We start from the raw sequence: 15,200 nt of genomic DNA on the forward strand, positions 1-15,200 counted from the left end.
CAGATTTCCTCCTGTAGCTCCTCCTGTGTGTGTGTGTATGTGTACACAGGGTAAAGAGGCTGCTCATTCTAGCGGTGGAAAATCAGACAGCATTAAAACTTCACCTGATGCTGACACCAAGCATCTTGCTTCTATGGAGCTTCTGTGTCCACAGCCAAGTGAACCCCGTTCGGGGTGCCGAGGAATGTGCATTAGCTTCGTCCCGTGTGAGAGTCAAATTCACCTCGGTGCACCTCTCCTGTTTCCCTTCCCCCACTCCAACATCCAATCCCGCAGATAAGGTGCCATTTCCCAGCCTTACTGTGGCCTTGGAATGTAGAAGAGAGTCATTGTCTATCACAATTGTCATTTTATACGTTAAAGAACACAGACGCGTTCTGGGATAGTTTGTAAAGCCGACCGGCTCCACTGAAATCAGAAACAAGACACATTTATCACTTATAAAATGGTTTAATCTTCAAGATTATGCCATCTGCATAAAAACATCCCCAGGAGGATGACAGACAAGAAAATCCTTTAAATTGTAAAAGTCTATGAACAACATATATTTCATGCCAGAGGTGTGAGATACACAAGTCTACTTTACAAGTTTAACTCGGTCTTTCAAAACTCTAAACGTGGGATTTTTACTGATCTTCTTGTTGAATAGTGCCAGAACCTCCTCTTCAGTTTTGAAGTTTCCATCAGCAGTGAACGAATAGTAGGCAGCCAAAATCTGTGAAGACCACAAAAAAAAAAATTTAACCAAAAGATAAGTTCAGAGGAACATGCAGGGTTTAGAAGTTAGCTGGGATGCTATGCAAACAAATAATCACAGAGTAAAACCCTCCATGGGTGCATTCGAATCGTCCATTTTGCTTAGGAACCTTCCTAACTGAGTGAAATGACCCGGAAGTATTTCAGCGATCGCCATTATAAAAGCTATTCGAATTCTCTAAAAGGATAAGCAAAAGCTTCCCAAGTTATCTCCTTTAGCATTGGAAACATCGAACAATCCTTTATGAAAGGATGGGAAAGAAAGAAAATGCCGCCCCGCAATTCTTTGTGGTAGCAACATTTATAGCAACGCAACATTATATTTACACCTGGAAACACCCATGTTCTCATGACAGAAGAAAATGATGTGAATCCTCACATGATCGTATGAGCTCCTGATTTCTTCTCGGTCACATCTGTCCAGTCAAGAGTCACAGCGATTAACAAGCTGATTGAAATTATAGTTCACTATATCCTCATCAGTATTAAATATAAAAGTTATTTCAATCCCTTGACTGTGGAATGGATACAATATTTTTTCTCTCCACTTATACAAGGTTTTATCCACCTATATCCCTCACATTATTTCTACATTTCAGTCCTGTTAGTTTAATTTTAATTCTTAATCAAATCTGTTTTGTTGTTCTTTCCTGTAAGTGATGATTTAAATGTTCCCTCTATATGAACTGAAAACATCTTTGCTCAGGACGTGTTATTTTGTTTTAATGGGAAACTTTGTTATAATTGTCAGTGCACAGCCTACAGCAGAGTACCGTACATTTTGTGTGTATCTTCTGTTATAAATAAAGTGGTTCTCAAAACAAATTCTGCCGGATTTTCTCTGCACTGTGGTTCTTCTTGACTCCTACAGCTTCTCCTTCACATCTTTCCTTGACGTATTCCATTGGGGTCAAGGAATAGTGGTTAGGAAAGGAGATTATTTGGACTTTCAGAATGCACCCATGTCTCACACGTCTCACCTTCTTCCTGAGTTTCTTCACTGGAAGTTCCTGGTCATCTGAGTCTTTCAGCACAGCCTTGATATTCCCTTTCCAGTTGAATTTGCCTGTAAGATGATCAGAACCATCAATTGTCTTCTAGTGTGGAGAGTTTTCACTGATGGGTATTTTCTCAAACAAAGAAACAACAACACTGACCCCTGGTGGCTTCACTGTTTAACACCATCATGTATCTATAACAAGGCATTGTTCAAAGACATGAAGCAAACCACGTTACCTTTGGGGGCTTTTTGGTCCTCAGTGTCCTCAGACTCTGCTGTTTCAACAACTGGGAAAGAGAAGGAAGAAAAGTTGTGCTGTAAGTGCATCATGAAATACACAAATCTACACTTCAACTCAAAAATAGACCGTTGAAGAGGAGGAATGTGTCAAAATTATTAACTTTTTTAAATACATAATCAAAAGTGCCCCATTTTTACAGATGGACATTAGTATTTGAGTGTTTCCTTAATACCTTATTTCTTGACCTACATTTGGAGGCTCAAACTTAATCTGTAAATGTTCTCTATATGTTAACATTGCTTACAATATACAGCATTTGCAGACAATAAAATTAACAGATCATGTGTGAACCTTCAGAAAAAACTTGAATTGAGGGCAACTGGATTTAGTTTTAGATACTGAAAACGTTTCACCTCTCATCCAAAGAATTCTTCAGTTTTGACTGGGTGCTGGGGAAGCCCAGGACTTTAACCTCTAAAACCTCTATGGGGTCTTAATCAAGGAATGGTTACAAATCTCCTGGAAAGGGGAAAGTGGTGTAGGCAGTTATTGTCCTCTGTTGCAGGATTCAGTGTTTCCCTTTACTTAATCGAAGAAGCCTCTCGGACGAAAGGTGAAATAGGAAAAGTTTTAGGCCAGTTGCCCTTGTTTCAACCCTTCCTGAATAACCATGACCTGGATGACTGAGAATCTTCACAGACAACTTACTCTTCATTTTCTTGTTGGACGTCTCGTTTTCAGCGTCGTGCCCGTTCTGCTCTTCATCTTCTTCATTGCTGCGCTGTCTCTTTTTGTCCTTTTTCTTATTTTTGCCTGTCTGGTCTCCCTCTCCCTCTCCCTCTTGTGTGTCTGTTTGGTCTGTGTTTTTCGGAGCTTTCCTGTTCTTCTGCTGACGGGCCTCTTTACGCTCCCTTTTGTTCAGCTTCTTTTTCTTCTCAACACCTGGCTGTCCATTTTGCTCTTCATTCCCATTAGTTTGCATCTGGACTTCGGGTGCTGCCGGTTCATCTTTTTTAGTCTGCTGGGGGACCTCTGGAGCCTGTCAGGTTGTGGGTTTGGAATGAAAATTAACTTAGATGTTGAAGACAAGGACTCCAAACACACCAATTATTACACCAAACAGCAGAAGGAAAATCATAGGAGTACATGTTTTTTTCTTATCTAATGGCTTCAGGTCAAAACTACGTACCAACCATCTTTAAATACAGTAAAGAGACTATGGCTGGCATGCAAAATATGTTAATTTACAAATTGGAAAGTCATTCCAATAGAGTTTAACCATTAACCAACATCTGACATTACCTTGATGCCAAAAAAATACACACACACACACACACACACACACACACACACACACACACACACACACACATTGATTTTAGAGCCAATTGTTGCATTTAAACTGGATTTGTTCAGTGAACCTTACCCACTCTATGCTGACAGAAAAAATATGCACAAGGAATCAGCTATAGAAGCAACAACAATAGTAAACTTAAAGCAGCTGAACTTACACTGTCGGCTGCAGCAAGGATGTTCCACACTTCATCGTGAAGGCTGGTGTTGGTTATTTTAAGACTGTTCCTCATCCAGTTCTGAGGGAGACACAACATGAACACAATAACGCACCTGACCCCCAGACATTGTGCTCAATAAAGTAAGAAATTGCTGGTGCAGTTGGAAGAAACTCTAACCTGAAACTTGGCCTTCTTTCTTGGCACATTGTCGTACACGCTGACTTGTTTGAGCACGTCCTTTAGCTTCGCACTGATATCAGGTTTGTCCATGGCCTCGTTGACTTTCTTCAGTCAAGAGAAATTTCAAGTTAGATTTAAAAAAGCATGGACACAAACACTACTTTTATTATTTCATCAGATAGATGGAGATCATTTCTGTGCATCTCACCTGAATCCACTGCTGCTGCTTCACATCACCTTTGTTTGCCTTTGCCTCGTAGCCTTTGCCTCCATACTTCTGATTTTCACTGACGCATTTAAGGTGGTTCTTGTAGTCATCGCCCCTGATCACAGAGAAACAACATAGCACAAATGAAACTGCAAAACAATGCGAGTGGCGAGTAAACAGCAAGAGGCGGAAGGCAGGAAACACTCGGTCGTTACCAGAAATCTTTTCCACAGTCGATGCAGGACAGGACCTGGCAGCCCCGGCACATGTTCACATGTTTATCCACCTGAGCTTTCTTCAGGGACTCACCGCAGGCGTTACAGGTGAAAAACACCATTTTCTAACACCACTAATAGACCTAGATGATCCAAACTCAAAACAAACCCGGTGCGATCCTCATGCGACACCGCTCTGTCCGCAGGGCTAGCTAAAGTTAGCCACAGAAAGACGAGTAACGTTATCCAAAGCTGACAAGCGTTACGCTAAGCTAACAGCTGTAAATAGCAGGAGGTTTATCGACACATATAAACGAGTCGCTGCCTTAAACTAGTTTTGCTTCTAAATCTCATTTACTGTGACACCCCTGCTCTCTTCCATCCGCGTAAACTTTCCAAAACACACGTGACGGCGGGGACACGCTGTGGCCGCATTAATAGTCTTCCGTGGGCAAACGCAATCAAAGAAAGGTTCTGAGACCAATGAAGTAAAATACCATCCAAACACCCTTTCCCTGAAAGGCTGTGTACAGACTCATTTAGCAGGTTAGCCAAGTTGTCTTTTCAAGTTAAAACATGTCACACAATCATTCTCCGACACTATGTAGTTTTTTTTCATCCCCCGTTTCGTGTTTCGGCGACTCGAAAAAGAAGCTGCACCCGGAAGTGACGCAAAGTCCTCGCACTCGCGAAGTGACCCATCATCCAAATAAGAGGTGGAAACCTAATGCTGCTGCGATAACACAGGTCTGGACCCGGGTCTGGGCTGATCTGTGTCACTGATGTGAATGAACAAGATCAATCTTCCAGTGTGGGGGGAGACAGGTCTTAGTTTAGGCTGCAGACTCACATCTCTCACCCCTGGGGCTAGTTTGTTAGCTTAGCTTTGTGTTTCGCCTGTTTGGGACGTTCGTCCAATTTTTGCATGGGTGGTCTCATAGCACAGACACAGGTTTCTGCCTGGTTGATGAACTGTATGATTTATAGTATATGTGTGAACACTAACTTTTGGAACAATGTTAGCAGAACTCTTTGCATCACTTTTTTTTTTTTTTACCAGTTTGCATTTCAACAGCTAGTAGATCATAGGGATAATTAATAACTGTGTGTGTGTGTGTGTGTGTGTGTGTGTGTGTGTGTGTGTGTGTGTGTGTGTGTGTTTGATGGAGCAGTTGGAGCTAAGTGACCATGGACACTGTGTCCAGCCACAGCTCGTACCTCCTGCAGCAGCTCCAGGAGCAGAGGATTCAGGGGCTGCTGTGTGACTGCATGCTGGTGGTCAAAGGCGTCTGCTTCAAAGCCCACAAGAATGTCCTGGCTGCTTTCAGCTCCTACTTCAGGTGCGTTTATATGACCCCGTTCAGACCTGGTGGTAACATCCTCCCTGAGGGATCCAATCACAAGTGGTCATTGCAAAGCTCAGGTCTGAACACCAAACTTGTCCTCAATGAGTCCCGAGACCCGATCTCTCAGACCACATTCGGAAGTGGTCACATTTTTTAGCTGTGTGAATGCAAATGCATCCTTAGTCACATATGAACCGTGACAGTTTCACAACAAGTACAACTTATTTTTTACTCTTCTCATTGTCCGTCTGTTGATTTCTTCAAAATATCAACTCTAATCGATACATAATGATGGGTAGTATCCTATTCCACAGTAAAGCTCCATGCTGCGCATTGATTCATTCAGCCACTCCCTGTATCTATTGCTCGCTCTGACACATCTATACGTTCAGAATGGGTTAAAAGTAAACCATTTGGTGTTCACAAACAGAAATGACTTACATGATTATTTGCATATAGAGTGGGAAGTTATATCCGATCACAAGTGGTCACAGGAGTCAGGAATCATTTTAATTCCAGGTGTGAAGTCTGTCCTCTTGTGATTGGATTTCTCAGGATGGATGTTAATACCAGGTCTGAGCACCTCAGATAGTTAATCTCCTGGCACGTGAATATGTGTGAATACCCACTTTTCACTGTCTGATCTTTTTCAGGTCTTTGTTCCAAAGTTCCCCCAGTCAAAAGAACGAGGTGTTCAACTTGGTTATCCAGGATGTCAGTGGCATCGGTCAAATATTGGACTACATGTACACCTCCCACCTCGACATCAATCAAGATAACGTACAAGCGCTGCTGGACATTGCTCAGTGCTTACAGGTTCCAAACGTGCAGAGCATGTGCAACGCTTTCCTCAAGCCTTGTCCTCCACCAGTGGAGATCCCATCGTTTTCCCTCCCAGGCATGCTGAGCTCTGAGCACGACTGCCTCTTGGGAAGCAGTCTTCCTCACGATGTCGACCTCCACTGTCCCTCTGAAGCCCAGAGGCCTGGCCTCGGCAATGACCTGGACCACACCAAAAGGCTGCCAGTTTCTGGGCCTAATAGCAGCTCTAACTATGACACAGCTGCCGTCACTCAGGCACCTATAGAAAAACAATTAGTCCATGGCTACAAGCTCCGTAACTTCTACAGTAAACAGTACTTCAAAGAGAGCGCAATTCAGACAATTAATGCAGCAAATCAAGGCCCAGGTCCTTTGGTGGTGGTGGCGGAGCAGCAGTGTCAGCTCGGGGTCAACCAGGCAGGCAACAACACACCTGTATGCTCAGGAAACACAGCTCAGCCTAATCCTCCCAGCACATCTGTGGCAGTGGAGAAGAACCCTGTCTCCTCTCTCACACCCTCAGACAATTTAAATGCTCCCAACTGTGACTCAGCAGACTCCATGCTCAACGGGCCAGTGCGCCCCAAGAAGGCTGTTTACCTGAAAAAATACAACTACCTGAGGTCTCAGAAAGCTTTGGAGGAGATGTGTGCTGAGTCTGTCAGCGAGCCCGTCCTCAGCTTACCCAAAGAGAATCATCAAGAGGAGCCTGTTGTCCAGACTGAAGCGCCAGCTGCTCCTACTGAGGAAGTTACTGCAGGCGAGCAGAAGGTTCCTGAGACGGCGACAGAGCCACGACAACCCAGTCCTCCACCTGTGACCCAAGACGAGCAAAATCTGAAGCCGCAGCAGCAGACGGGACACAAGCAGTACTGTTGTGATGTGTGTGGGAAGATTTTTAAGCACCCAAGCAACCTGGAACTGCACAAGCGCTCACATACTGGTATTTACAGTTAATAATTACAAAATAGCACATATCATTTAAGCCAACGGTTCTGTAAGATTTATCGTATCAATATTTTTAGACCCAAAGTTTATTGTTGTTGCAGGCGAGAAGCCCTTCCAGTGTAATGTGTGTGGGAGATACTTCTCACAGGTACAGTTTGGTGTATTATTCTAATTTAGCAACGTTATTCATAGGTGCCCAGATTATATTGAGATATTTACGTAATTTTTTTACAGGCTGGAAATTTACAGACTCATTTGCGGCGACACTCTGGAGAGAAACCGTACATCTGTGAGTTATGTGGAAAAAGGTAAAAAATCTCCTATTTATCTCCATTTCTCATTTGTATTCTCATTTCCCCCCATTTCCATTTCACCTGTATAGATATTTTAGATACTTAGTGCCCCATTAATATAATGTTTATCTGTGATGTTCAGCTTTACAGCATCAGGTGATGTCCACCGTCACAAAGTGGTCCACACAGGAGAGAAGCCACATCTCTGTGATATATGTGGTCGAGGTATGTGACATCTCTCAACATAACACATCTCATTTTTTACAAGATAAACCATAAACTTGTAAAAGCTTGTATAATTTACAGATATCTGTAAAACTGCGACACATTTTGTGTTCATGAGATTGGTGTTAAACTCTCTTCAACATGTTTATCCCTCAGGGTTTAACAACTTGAGCAATCTCAAGGAGCACAAGAGGACTCACGCCACAGACAAGACGTTCACGTGTGACCAGTGTGGAAAATCTTTCAACACGCACAGAAAGCTTCTGAAGCACAAGACGCGCCACGCTGGAGAAAAACCACACAGCTGTGCCACATGTGGTAAGGAGCCGTCTGTTTCTAGCGTGAAACTGGTTTTCACGTCTTGATTTTGCAGGTTCTAATAGAGACGTGGTTGTGTTACAAATATTAAATCCTTTTATTTAGTATTGAAAAATATAACCTTGTTCAAAAGCTTTAAGTTAGTATGATGGCTTAGTCTGTTCTGTTTGCCATTATTCATATTTCTTATTCATGCATATCTTTTTTTCCCACACTGGTCTGTTAAAAGTCAAAATAGCTTAACAGGAACATAAATGTAGTATTTTTTTCAAGTTATTTATTCTTTTGAAACTTATTTTTCCAAGCAGTATGAGAAACCTCTGGCCACCAGATATGAATGTCAGATATTTAATCATTTCCTGCAGTAGGGTCAATCATTTATTGATTCTTAATAAATTGGTTTCTCAGAAAAGGTTTCTTTTCTAACTGAGAGTTTAAAAATAATAGCTTTTCACAGATATATTGGTATCGGTGTTGATTTTACAGAATATAAAATGCAGAAAATATGTGCATTTATGTTTATACTTTATGAAAAAAAATACTTATTTTCTTAATTCAAGTTCTATATATTAGTTTGTATTTGTGTTTTCTTTTCATTTATAGTTATTTATGGTAAAGTTTATCGTTAAAATGTCAAATATTAAACCTCAGTGACATTTCTTTGTCATAAGAGATTGATAAGACATCTTAGGAATCATTGCCAATTTCTCTTTTATATATATATATATATATATATACCAGGTGATATATGGGTATGGGAATTTGTTTTACTCTCTAATGTCGGTATCAGCATCGGCCACCAAAAATCTGTATCGTCGGGCTCAAGTAAGAAGGATTAAGAGCATATTTTAAACTCACCCTGTAAGGCTCACCACCTACTTTGTCTTAATAAGTATCTCTGTATGGACCATAGCTAAAGTGTGCAAGGTGTTTTACACTTCATTTGTATCTTTGATGCAGGGAAGTGCTTTGTTGGCTCAGGGGACCTGCAGCGTCACATACGTTCTCACACTGGGGAAAAACCCTATATCTGTAACGCCTGTGGCAAGAGTTTCACCCGCTCCGCCATGTTGAGGAGACACAGCAACATGCACTGCAAGGGTGCTCCAGACGACAGCCCGGTCACAGACACCTCTGAGCAGGCGCCGTGTAGCTCAGACGGAGCAGCCTCATTCTCTAAACCTGACGGCCACAGTAAATCTCCTGCCTCTGCCAGTGAGCAGAATTTCTCCACCATGATGCCCCACGCAGGGCTCGACAAACCCTTACCAACTACTCCTTCACCACCACAGCCGCCACCACCACATATAGACACTCCTTCCCCCAGCATGCAACTCAGCCCAGCTTCCACCCCCACCCCCCTTCCAGAGCTCCGCTCCCTGGTACCACATCACCTCCTCTCCTCCAACCACCAGGAGAAAAGCGCAGCCCTGGCTGCCGCAGACCACACAAAGCTGGGCAAACACCACCTGTCTCCGGAGGTGGTGTACGGTCCGTATGTGGAGAATGGGAATATGTCGGTGGAGATGGGCAGAGGTCTGGGGGGAAGGCCCTACCATCCTCCTGCGGACAATCACTGTAGTTCGCTTACATCTTCTGGCAGAACCAGTAGTGGCTCCTACAGGTCCACTGAGGGCCAGTTTATCTCCAGCGTGACACTGTGGGGCCTGGCAATGAAAACTCTGCAGAATGACAATGACATGGAGCAGTGAAACACATTTATAAGCAAAGGATAGCCAGTTCAAAGGGTGCACTCCAGGTGGTCTTTATTGTTGCCACCTTGCTCTTGGTTGGTTAAATCTGTCTTGTATAGAAGAGTTCATTTGTTTTGCTTAAAACAATGAAATACATTTACTCACAGGGATGAAAATCAGTGTTGTGATGCTTCTCTGACCGCTCCCCAGTTAACGATGTCACAACATATGTGCAGCCTTTGACAGCAGACGGAGGACACCCACAGTGATGTCAGTGATTAGGGTGCCAGCTGTAGAGCAAAATGCTTGAATATTAAAGATGAATGAAAGAGCGGTGTGCAGCTTTTGTCTGTGTGGATCTTCCCTTTAATATCCAATTTCCAATGATGCATCAGAGCTTATAAAAATAGTATTTTTTAGTTTGTATATACAGCACTGCACTTTAAAATGTAATAAAATGCAGACCTATTTTTAATTATCAGATGTCAAATATTGATTAGTATTACATTCATATAAGAATAAATTATGTACATTCTATTTAATGCGTGTGTCTTGGTTATTTAATAGAAAACTGTTTTAGTTTTTGTATATGTTTACAATGTAGTATAGGTACAAGATGTTTATTTAACTGTTTGGGCTGTTTAAAACAAAAGCTATTAAAAAAACAGATCACACAGTTACTTTGTCTTTAGGAAACAAAGGAGGATTTAGAATTTAAACTTTTTTGACTGAATCACTACAATAATGCGTGGAATATGTTGATTTAGAGTTTTATGATCTCACAAAATCAAGATGGGATTATATATGCAGCTTTACTTGCATAAATACAGAAACGAAAATACATACATCAGTATATTTTCACATCTGTATTGATTAAAATACATTTTCATTTGTCTGTCTCTCTGTCAGTTCGCAGGATCAGCAAAATTACAGGATTAATCAGCACCAAACTTGGTGGAAGGATGTGGTATGTGTCAGGGAAGATCCAATAAAATGTTATTTTGGATCTGCATCAGAGGCTGAATCCAGGTTCTTTTTTTTTCACTTTCTTTAACATAGTGAGATAGGGCGTTTTGCCCTTTTCAGTGATTTCTCAGAGAGTAATTCATTGACCTTGATGAACAAATCCAACATGTTTAGATGACTGATATTTAGAGTGTTTGCATTTTGGTGCAAATCCAAATAAAAATCAGATCTGGTGGATTTGAAGGTGGTTTCTTTAGGGGACTGTTGGCCCTTAGTGGAGGTATGCACTCTACTGAGTGCTCTTCTCGTTTTGTTTGAGTTCATAATGTTCACTGCACAATATCTTCCTCAGATTGTTTTTTCCAGGTGCTTTTTAATTTCTCACTTCTAGTGCGTTGTTAGACAAAGTAAAATGGATGCTATTGTGCAACTACTGTAAATATATATATGTAAAGTGTTAGGCTCTTAAACTGACTACAGAGGGCGCTATAAATCACATATTAGTTCATTGTGGTATGTGCAAAGAAATTGTGTCAGAGCCTCAGATACTATAATGATACAGGTTTGTATCTGCCCCGTATTCATCATATAAAATAATGTAAGAACACAAAAACTACCAATGGCAAAATTTACATCAGCACATATTGAACTTTATATGCATGTTATGTAACGTCAGTCCCCTCTGACCGACGGCCTGAAGGTATGAACATTGCTCATGGGATGGATTAGTTTTTTTATGCAGACTGCGAAAGTGTGATTCATGTTCACATCCAGTTAACGCTGTGCACCAGTAAACATTGTGCAACAGCACTGCAGCATTCGAGATGTGTAAACAGTGAACTGAGTGGAAAGCATTCACTACAGTACAGGCAGCCGATAATTGGCTGTCATTGTCACAAAATACAGCCCCTGTTACCCAGTGCCTGCTGGATTAGTTGCCTAGCAACACATTGCATAAGTCTGTTATCATCCTTAATTTCCCTTTGCATTAGTCCTCCAACTGCTAACGGACAATGGATCCTGGGCAGGAAAATGGACCGGTGATGTTTACACACCAAGGAGAGTGTGTGTCAACGCCTAATTATTCCTGCATTCTTGTGCTTTATACATTAGCCTATGTACTGGATATGAAGTTGCTGTTATTGCCTACAAGCTGTGATCATTTCACTCTGGACTGAAAATTATTCAAGCCCTCGTGAGCTTGAACACGTTCTCACTGAACAGCAGACACCAAAGTGTGAGAGCGTGAAGAAGAACCCTTCTGTCTGTTACAACACAGAGGACAAAATCTACAGCACAGGCATACCAACCATAATTGCCAGTCCTCCTCATTGTTAATCTACCAATTCTAGTGAGCTGCTTCACATGCATCCACTGTAACAGCTGGAAATTCTCCTTACATGCGTCTTCAGACAAGAGGCAGGCTCCTTTGGCCATTGAAAGTGGTTTCCATCTATTTAATACTTCCACAAAGTTTGAGGGACTTGAAGTAGATGGGTTTAAACGAGACTTAGTGTCTACAGCCACTTGCAGCTCTGTGAGGCTGGAATTTCCCCTAAATCTGTTGTTAACATGTTCACAGCTGCATGCTTATAGATACAACCTGCTCCAACTGGTCAGCACCTCGGAGCACTGTGTGCCAAAACAAGCCACATTAACATTAGCTGTCACATGTTGATTTTCTTTTTTTATCACTAAAATTGCCATTTTTTTAAGAAGCAGACATTTTTATTGCCTTTCTGTTTTCACAATTTTCTATTAACTATATTTATTGTGTATTACTACTTTCAGGGGTTATTTTATGTATTTGAAGCACTTTGGGACTTACGTATGGGAAAGGCACCCTATTAGATAAACCTTACTCACATACTAAAGTAAAATCTCACTATAGCCCCTCCTTTACCCGCTCCCTTTCTCATAGTCAGACTGGATAAAGACAACATTACATTTGGAATTGCAAACACATGTGACGTTCTTGTTTATAGGCACATAAACTGAGGATGTGAGATCTATTACAAGTGGCCAGTGGAGACGCATGTGCAGACATGGAGTGACCCAAGACGCATGTGTATACCAGGTGTGAAGAGGATCAGAGAGCCGACGTGTTGAGGAACAACTGTAAGGTCAATCACAAAAGCAGAATGACACTCAGTAGAGCACATACCTCTGCCAAGGCCCTACCATCCCCTTAAAGGGATAGTTCACCCAAAAATGAAAATGCACTCATTATCTACTCACCACTATGACGATGGAGCGATGGGTGAAGTGTTTGAGTCCACAAAACACTTTTGCAGTTTTTAGGGGTAAACAGCGTTGCAGCCAAATCCAATACAATTGTAGTAACTGGTGACAGATTCTTTAAACGTAAAAAAAAGCCTCCATACTGCTTGTGTCGCGAAACGGCGTCATTTACACCATGTTTTTAGCTTAAATGTCTAAACATAAAATGAAAACATAGCCTCCTTGGCGAGGGTAATAACACCTGTGATCAGATGAGAATGTTGGTTATCTTGGAGTTGTTCAATATCTTTGCAGAGAGAGAAAGCAGAGTTATTTTTGAGCGACTTTCATTACATACACCTCAGAAAATATACAGAGGTCTTGAGTTCTTATGTACAGCCATGGGGAAGGAGAGGGGGTAGGTGGCAGGTGTACACTGGGGATGCAGTTTGGTCTTTTCTCATCCCTCATCCCGTCAGATCATCTACTGACAGACGTCTGAGTGTTAGCAAACCCTGCTGCCACTGATAGAACTAAAGCAGCTTCACTTGTTATGGAAACAAAAGTGCTTCCTGTGTCTTCATCACATGACAACAACCACACCAGTGTTGCTATCTGTCTCTGTCTAAAAGTGACTTCGAGGATGAATTCTCTCTTCCCATGATGCTCTCTCCTCCCCCCTCTCACTCTCTATCATGCTAAAGTTAATCCTGATTATGTACGCTGTCTAACCGGTGCAGAATGAGACCAGTGCTAATGCCATTTTACCCAGAAACATTTCCAAAGCTTGTCTTTTGTTCCTGTATCTAATCACGTTTCATTGCTTTGTGTCGTCACAGGCGTATGAGGATAGGTTTAATTAACGAACGAGTGTGAAATATATGAATCCATCCAAATTCGGCCAACTGTGACATTTAACTGAGGATAATGAGCAGAGCATATTCAGGTTTGCCTGAGCCTCAAACATATTTTTTGTTGTCGTTCAACTAAATGACAGTTGTTTTTTATCTCAACATTTTAAGGATTATTTTGTCTCTTCATGCGCTTATAACAATTCAAAAGTCTACATTTCTGTTTGTCATGGATGTTTTGGAATATGTTACCGTTTCTGCAACCAGGCATTTGTAACCAATGTTGCATTTGAAACTGCATCAGCACCAGAGGATGTGGACATGCTCTGGCAGCAGCTCCAGCTCAGCAGTAATTGCTGTGGGGTCCCGGCGTGTTGCATTGTTGGATGAGATGGATAAGTGGCTGACCTAGTCTCTGTTCTATAATTCCTCTGTGTGTCACAATATGAAAGAGGCTTAACCAGAAGAAGAAGAATGGTGATTGCTCCAATACTGTTGCTCTGCTGCCCTGGGATGTGTGTGATGAGGCTTCGGGGCCAAAATGCATGCATGTCCTGCAGAAAGAATATGCATCCTCAACCATACTCTGCATCTTCCTCCATGCTTATTATCCACTGCTGTATTTCTTCTTGTGCGCTGTCTTTTCCACACAAACACACACACACACTGGCCTTTAGCTACTGTACCCAGGTGTGTCCCTGCCTGAGTCTGCAGTACCCATTCAGTTTCTTGAAATGCATTTTGACACCTGTCTGTGTAAGTGACAGGTTATTCCCAGTTTCCCCCCTCAAGCAAGGAAATGAGGTTGCTTCAGCACATACACATACAGTAACAGTTGAATGTTGTGACAGGGAATGGACAGGAAGTTGCTTTTGCAGCTAAATACCGGTTGTACATATTTTGAAACTCTATTTTAAATATTTTAGTTAGAAAGGTTGAGAGATGATTGGGTACATCATCTCAGGTGCTTTGTGTCTATTTGTAGATTTTTATTTACCAGGATGAATTAAGATGTGGCAGCAGCTCTTCACTATTGGCGTGTTCACAGTGACTTGTGCTTCAAATAGTCAAATATTCACAGACAGGAGAGTGAGTCAAAGCTATGAGATATGCATAGAGGGGGAGTAGTAATGTATTGCTGCATAGCATTTACTGATGTTACTCAGTCAGTTTGCTGACTTTGAGACTCTCTCACATTGTCCGTTCGTTAGCCCGTTGTCCTTCCACTAATCAGGGCTCGGGTTCGGGGTGCAGAGGTAGCCGCCCACGAAGGAAATCCCAGGTGTCCCTCTCCCTAGCCTTGCTTCCCAGCGTTTCCTGGGGGATCCTGTGGCTTTCTTAAGCCAAATGGTATATGTTGTCACTCAAGCGAGATCTAGGTCTACCACAGGGTCTTGTCCCTG

General features: G+C 42.0%; 2 protein-coding genes across 2 annotated transcripts; one reads left to right on the forward strand and one right to left on the reverse strand.

The window, feature by feature from the left end:
- Positions 1–430: 430 nt before the first annotated feature.
- Positions 431–4,814, reverse strand: lyar (Ly1 antibody reactive homolog (mouse)). The gene is made up of 8 exons (XM_034585751.1): positions 4,115–4,814; positions 3,900–4,014; positions 3,689–3,796; positions 3,509–3,589; positions 2,706–3,036; positions 1,993–2,043; positions 1,737–1,822; positions 431–715 (listed from the first exon to the last, which is right to left on the reverse strand). Exons 1-8 carry the CDS (start codon positions 4,234–4,236, stop codon positions 578–580), a joined length of 1,032 nt encoding a protein of 343 aa, XP_034441642.1. The 5' UTR covers positions 4,237–4,814; the 3' UTR covers positions 431–577.
- zbtb49 (zinc finger and BTB domain containing 49) lies at positions 4,776–10,297 on the forward strand. Its single transcript, XM_034585750.1, has 8 exons — positions 4,776–4,861; positions 5,287–5,454; positions 6,114–7,225; positions 7,332–7,378; positions 7,465–7,538; positions 7,666–7,748; positions 7,905–8,066; positions 9,027–10,297. Exons 2-8 carry the CDS (start codon positions 5,303–5,305, stop codon positions 9,776–9,778), a joined length of 2,382 nt encoding a protein of 793 aa, XP_034441641.1. The 5' UTR covers positions 4,776–4,861; positions 5,287–5,302; the 3' UTR covers positions 9,779–10,297.
- The last annotated feature ends 4,903 nt before the right edge of the window (positions 10,298–15,200 follow it).

This window comes from Hippoglossus hippoglossus, chromosome 5 (genome assembly GCF_009819705.1).
Source record: "Hippoglossus hippoglossus isolate fHipHip1 chromosome 5, fHipHip1.pri, whole genome shotgun sequence".
NCBI classification, from domain to species: domain Eukaryota; kingdom Metazoa; phylum Chordata; class Actinopteri; order Pleuronectiformes; family Pleuronectidae; genus Hippoglossus; species Hippoglossus hippoglossus.

Excerpts from the sequence above, each read along its gene's own strand:
- lyar (XM_034585751.1), bottom strand. The coding sequence starts at position 4,236 with ATGGTGTTTTTCACCTGTAACGCCTGCGGTGAGTCCCTGAAGAAAGCT. Across the intron at positions 1,823-1,992 it reads GGACCAAAAAGCCCCCAAAG|GCAAATTCAACTGGAAAGGG; the intron begins GTAACGTGGTTT and ends ATCATCTTACAG. Across the intron at positions 716-1,736 it reads TGAAGAAACTCAGGAAGAAG|ATTTTGGCTGCCTACTATTC; the intron begins GTGAGACGTGTG and ends TGGTCTTCACAG.
- zbtb49 (XM_034585750.1), top strand. The coding sequence starts at position 5,303 with ATGGACACTGTGTCCAGCCACAGCTCGTACCTCCTGCAGCAGCTCCAG. Across the intron at positions 5,455-6,113 it reads GCTTTCAGCTCCTACTTCAG|GTCTTTGTTCCAAAGTTCCC; the intron begins GTGCGTTTATAT and ends GATCTTTTTCAG. Across the intron at positions 8,067-9,026 it reads ACACAGCTGTGCCACATGTG|GGAAGTGCTTTGTTGGCTCA; the intron begins GTAAGGAGCCGT and ends TCTTTGATGCAG.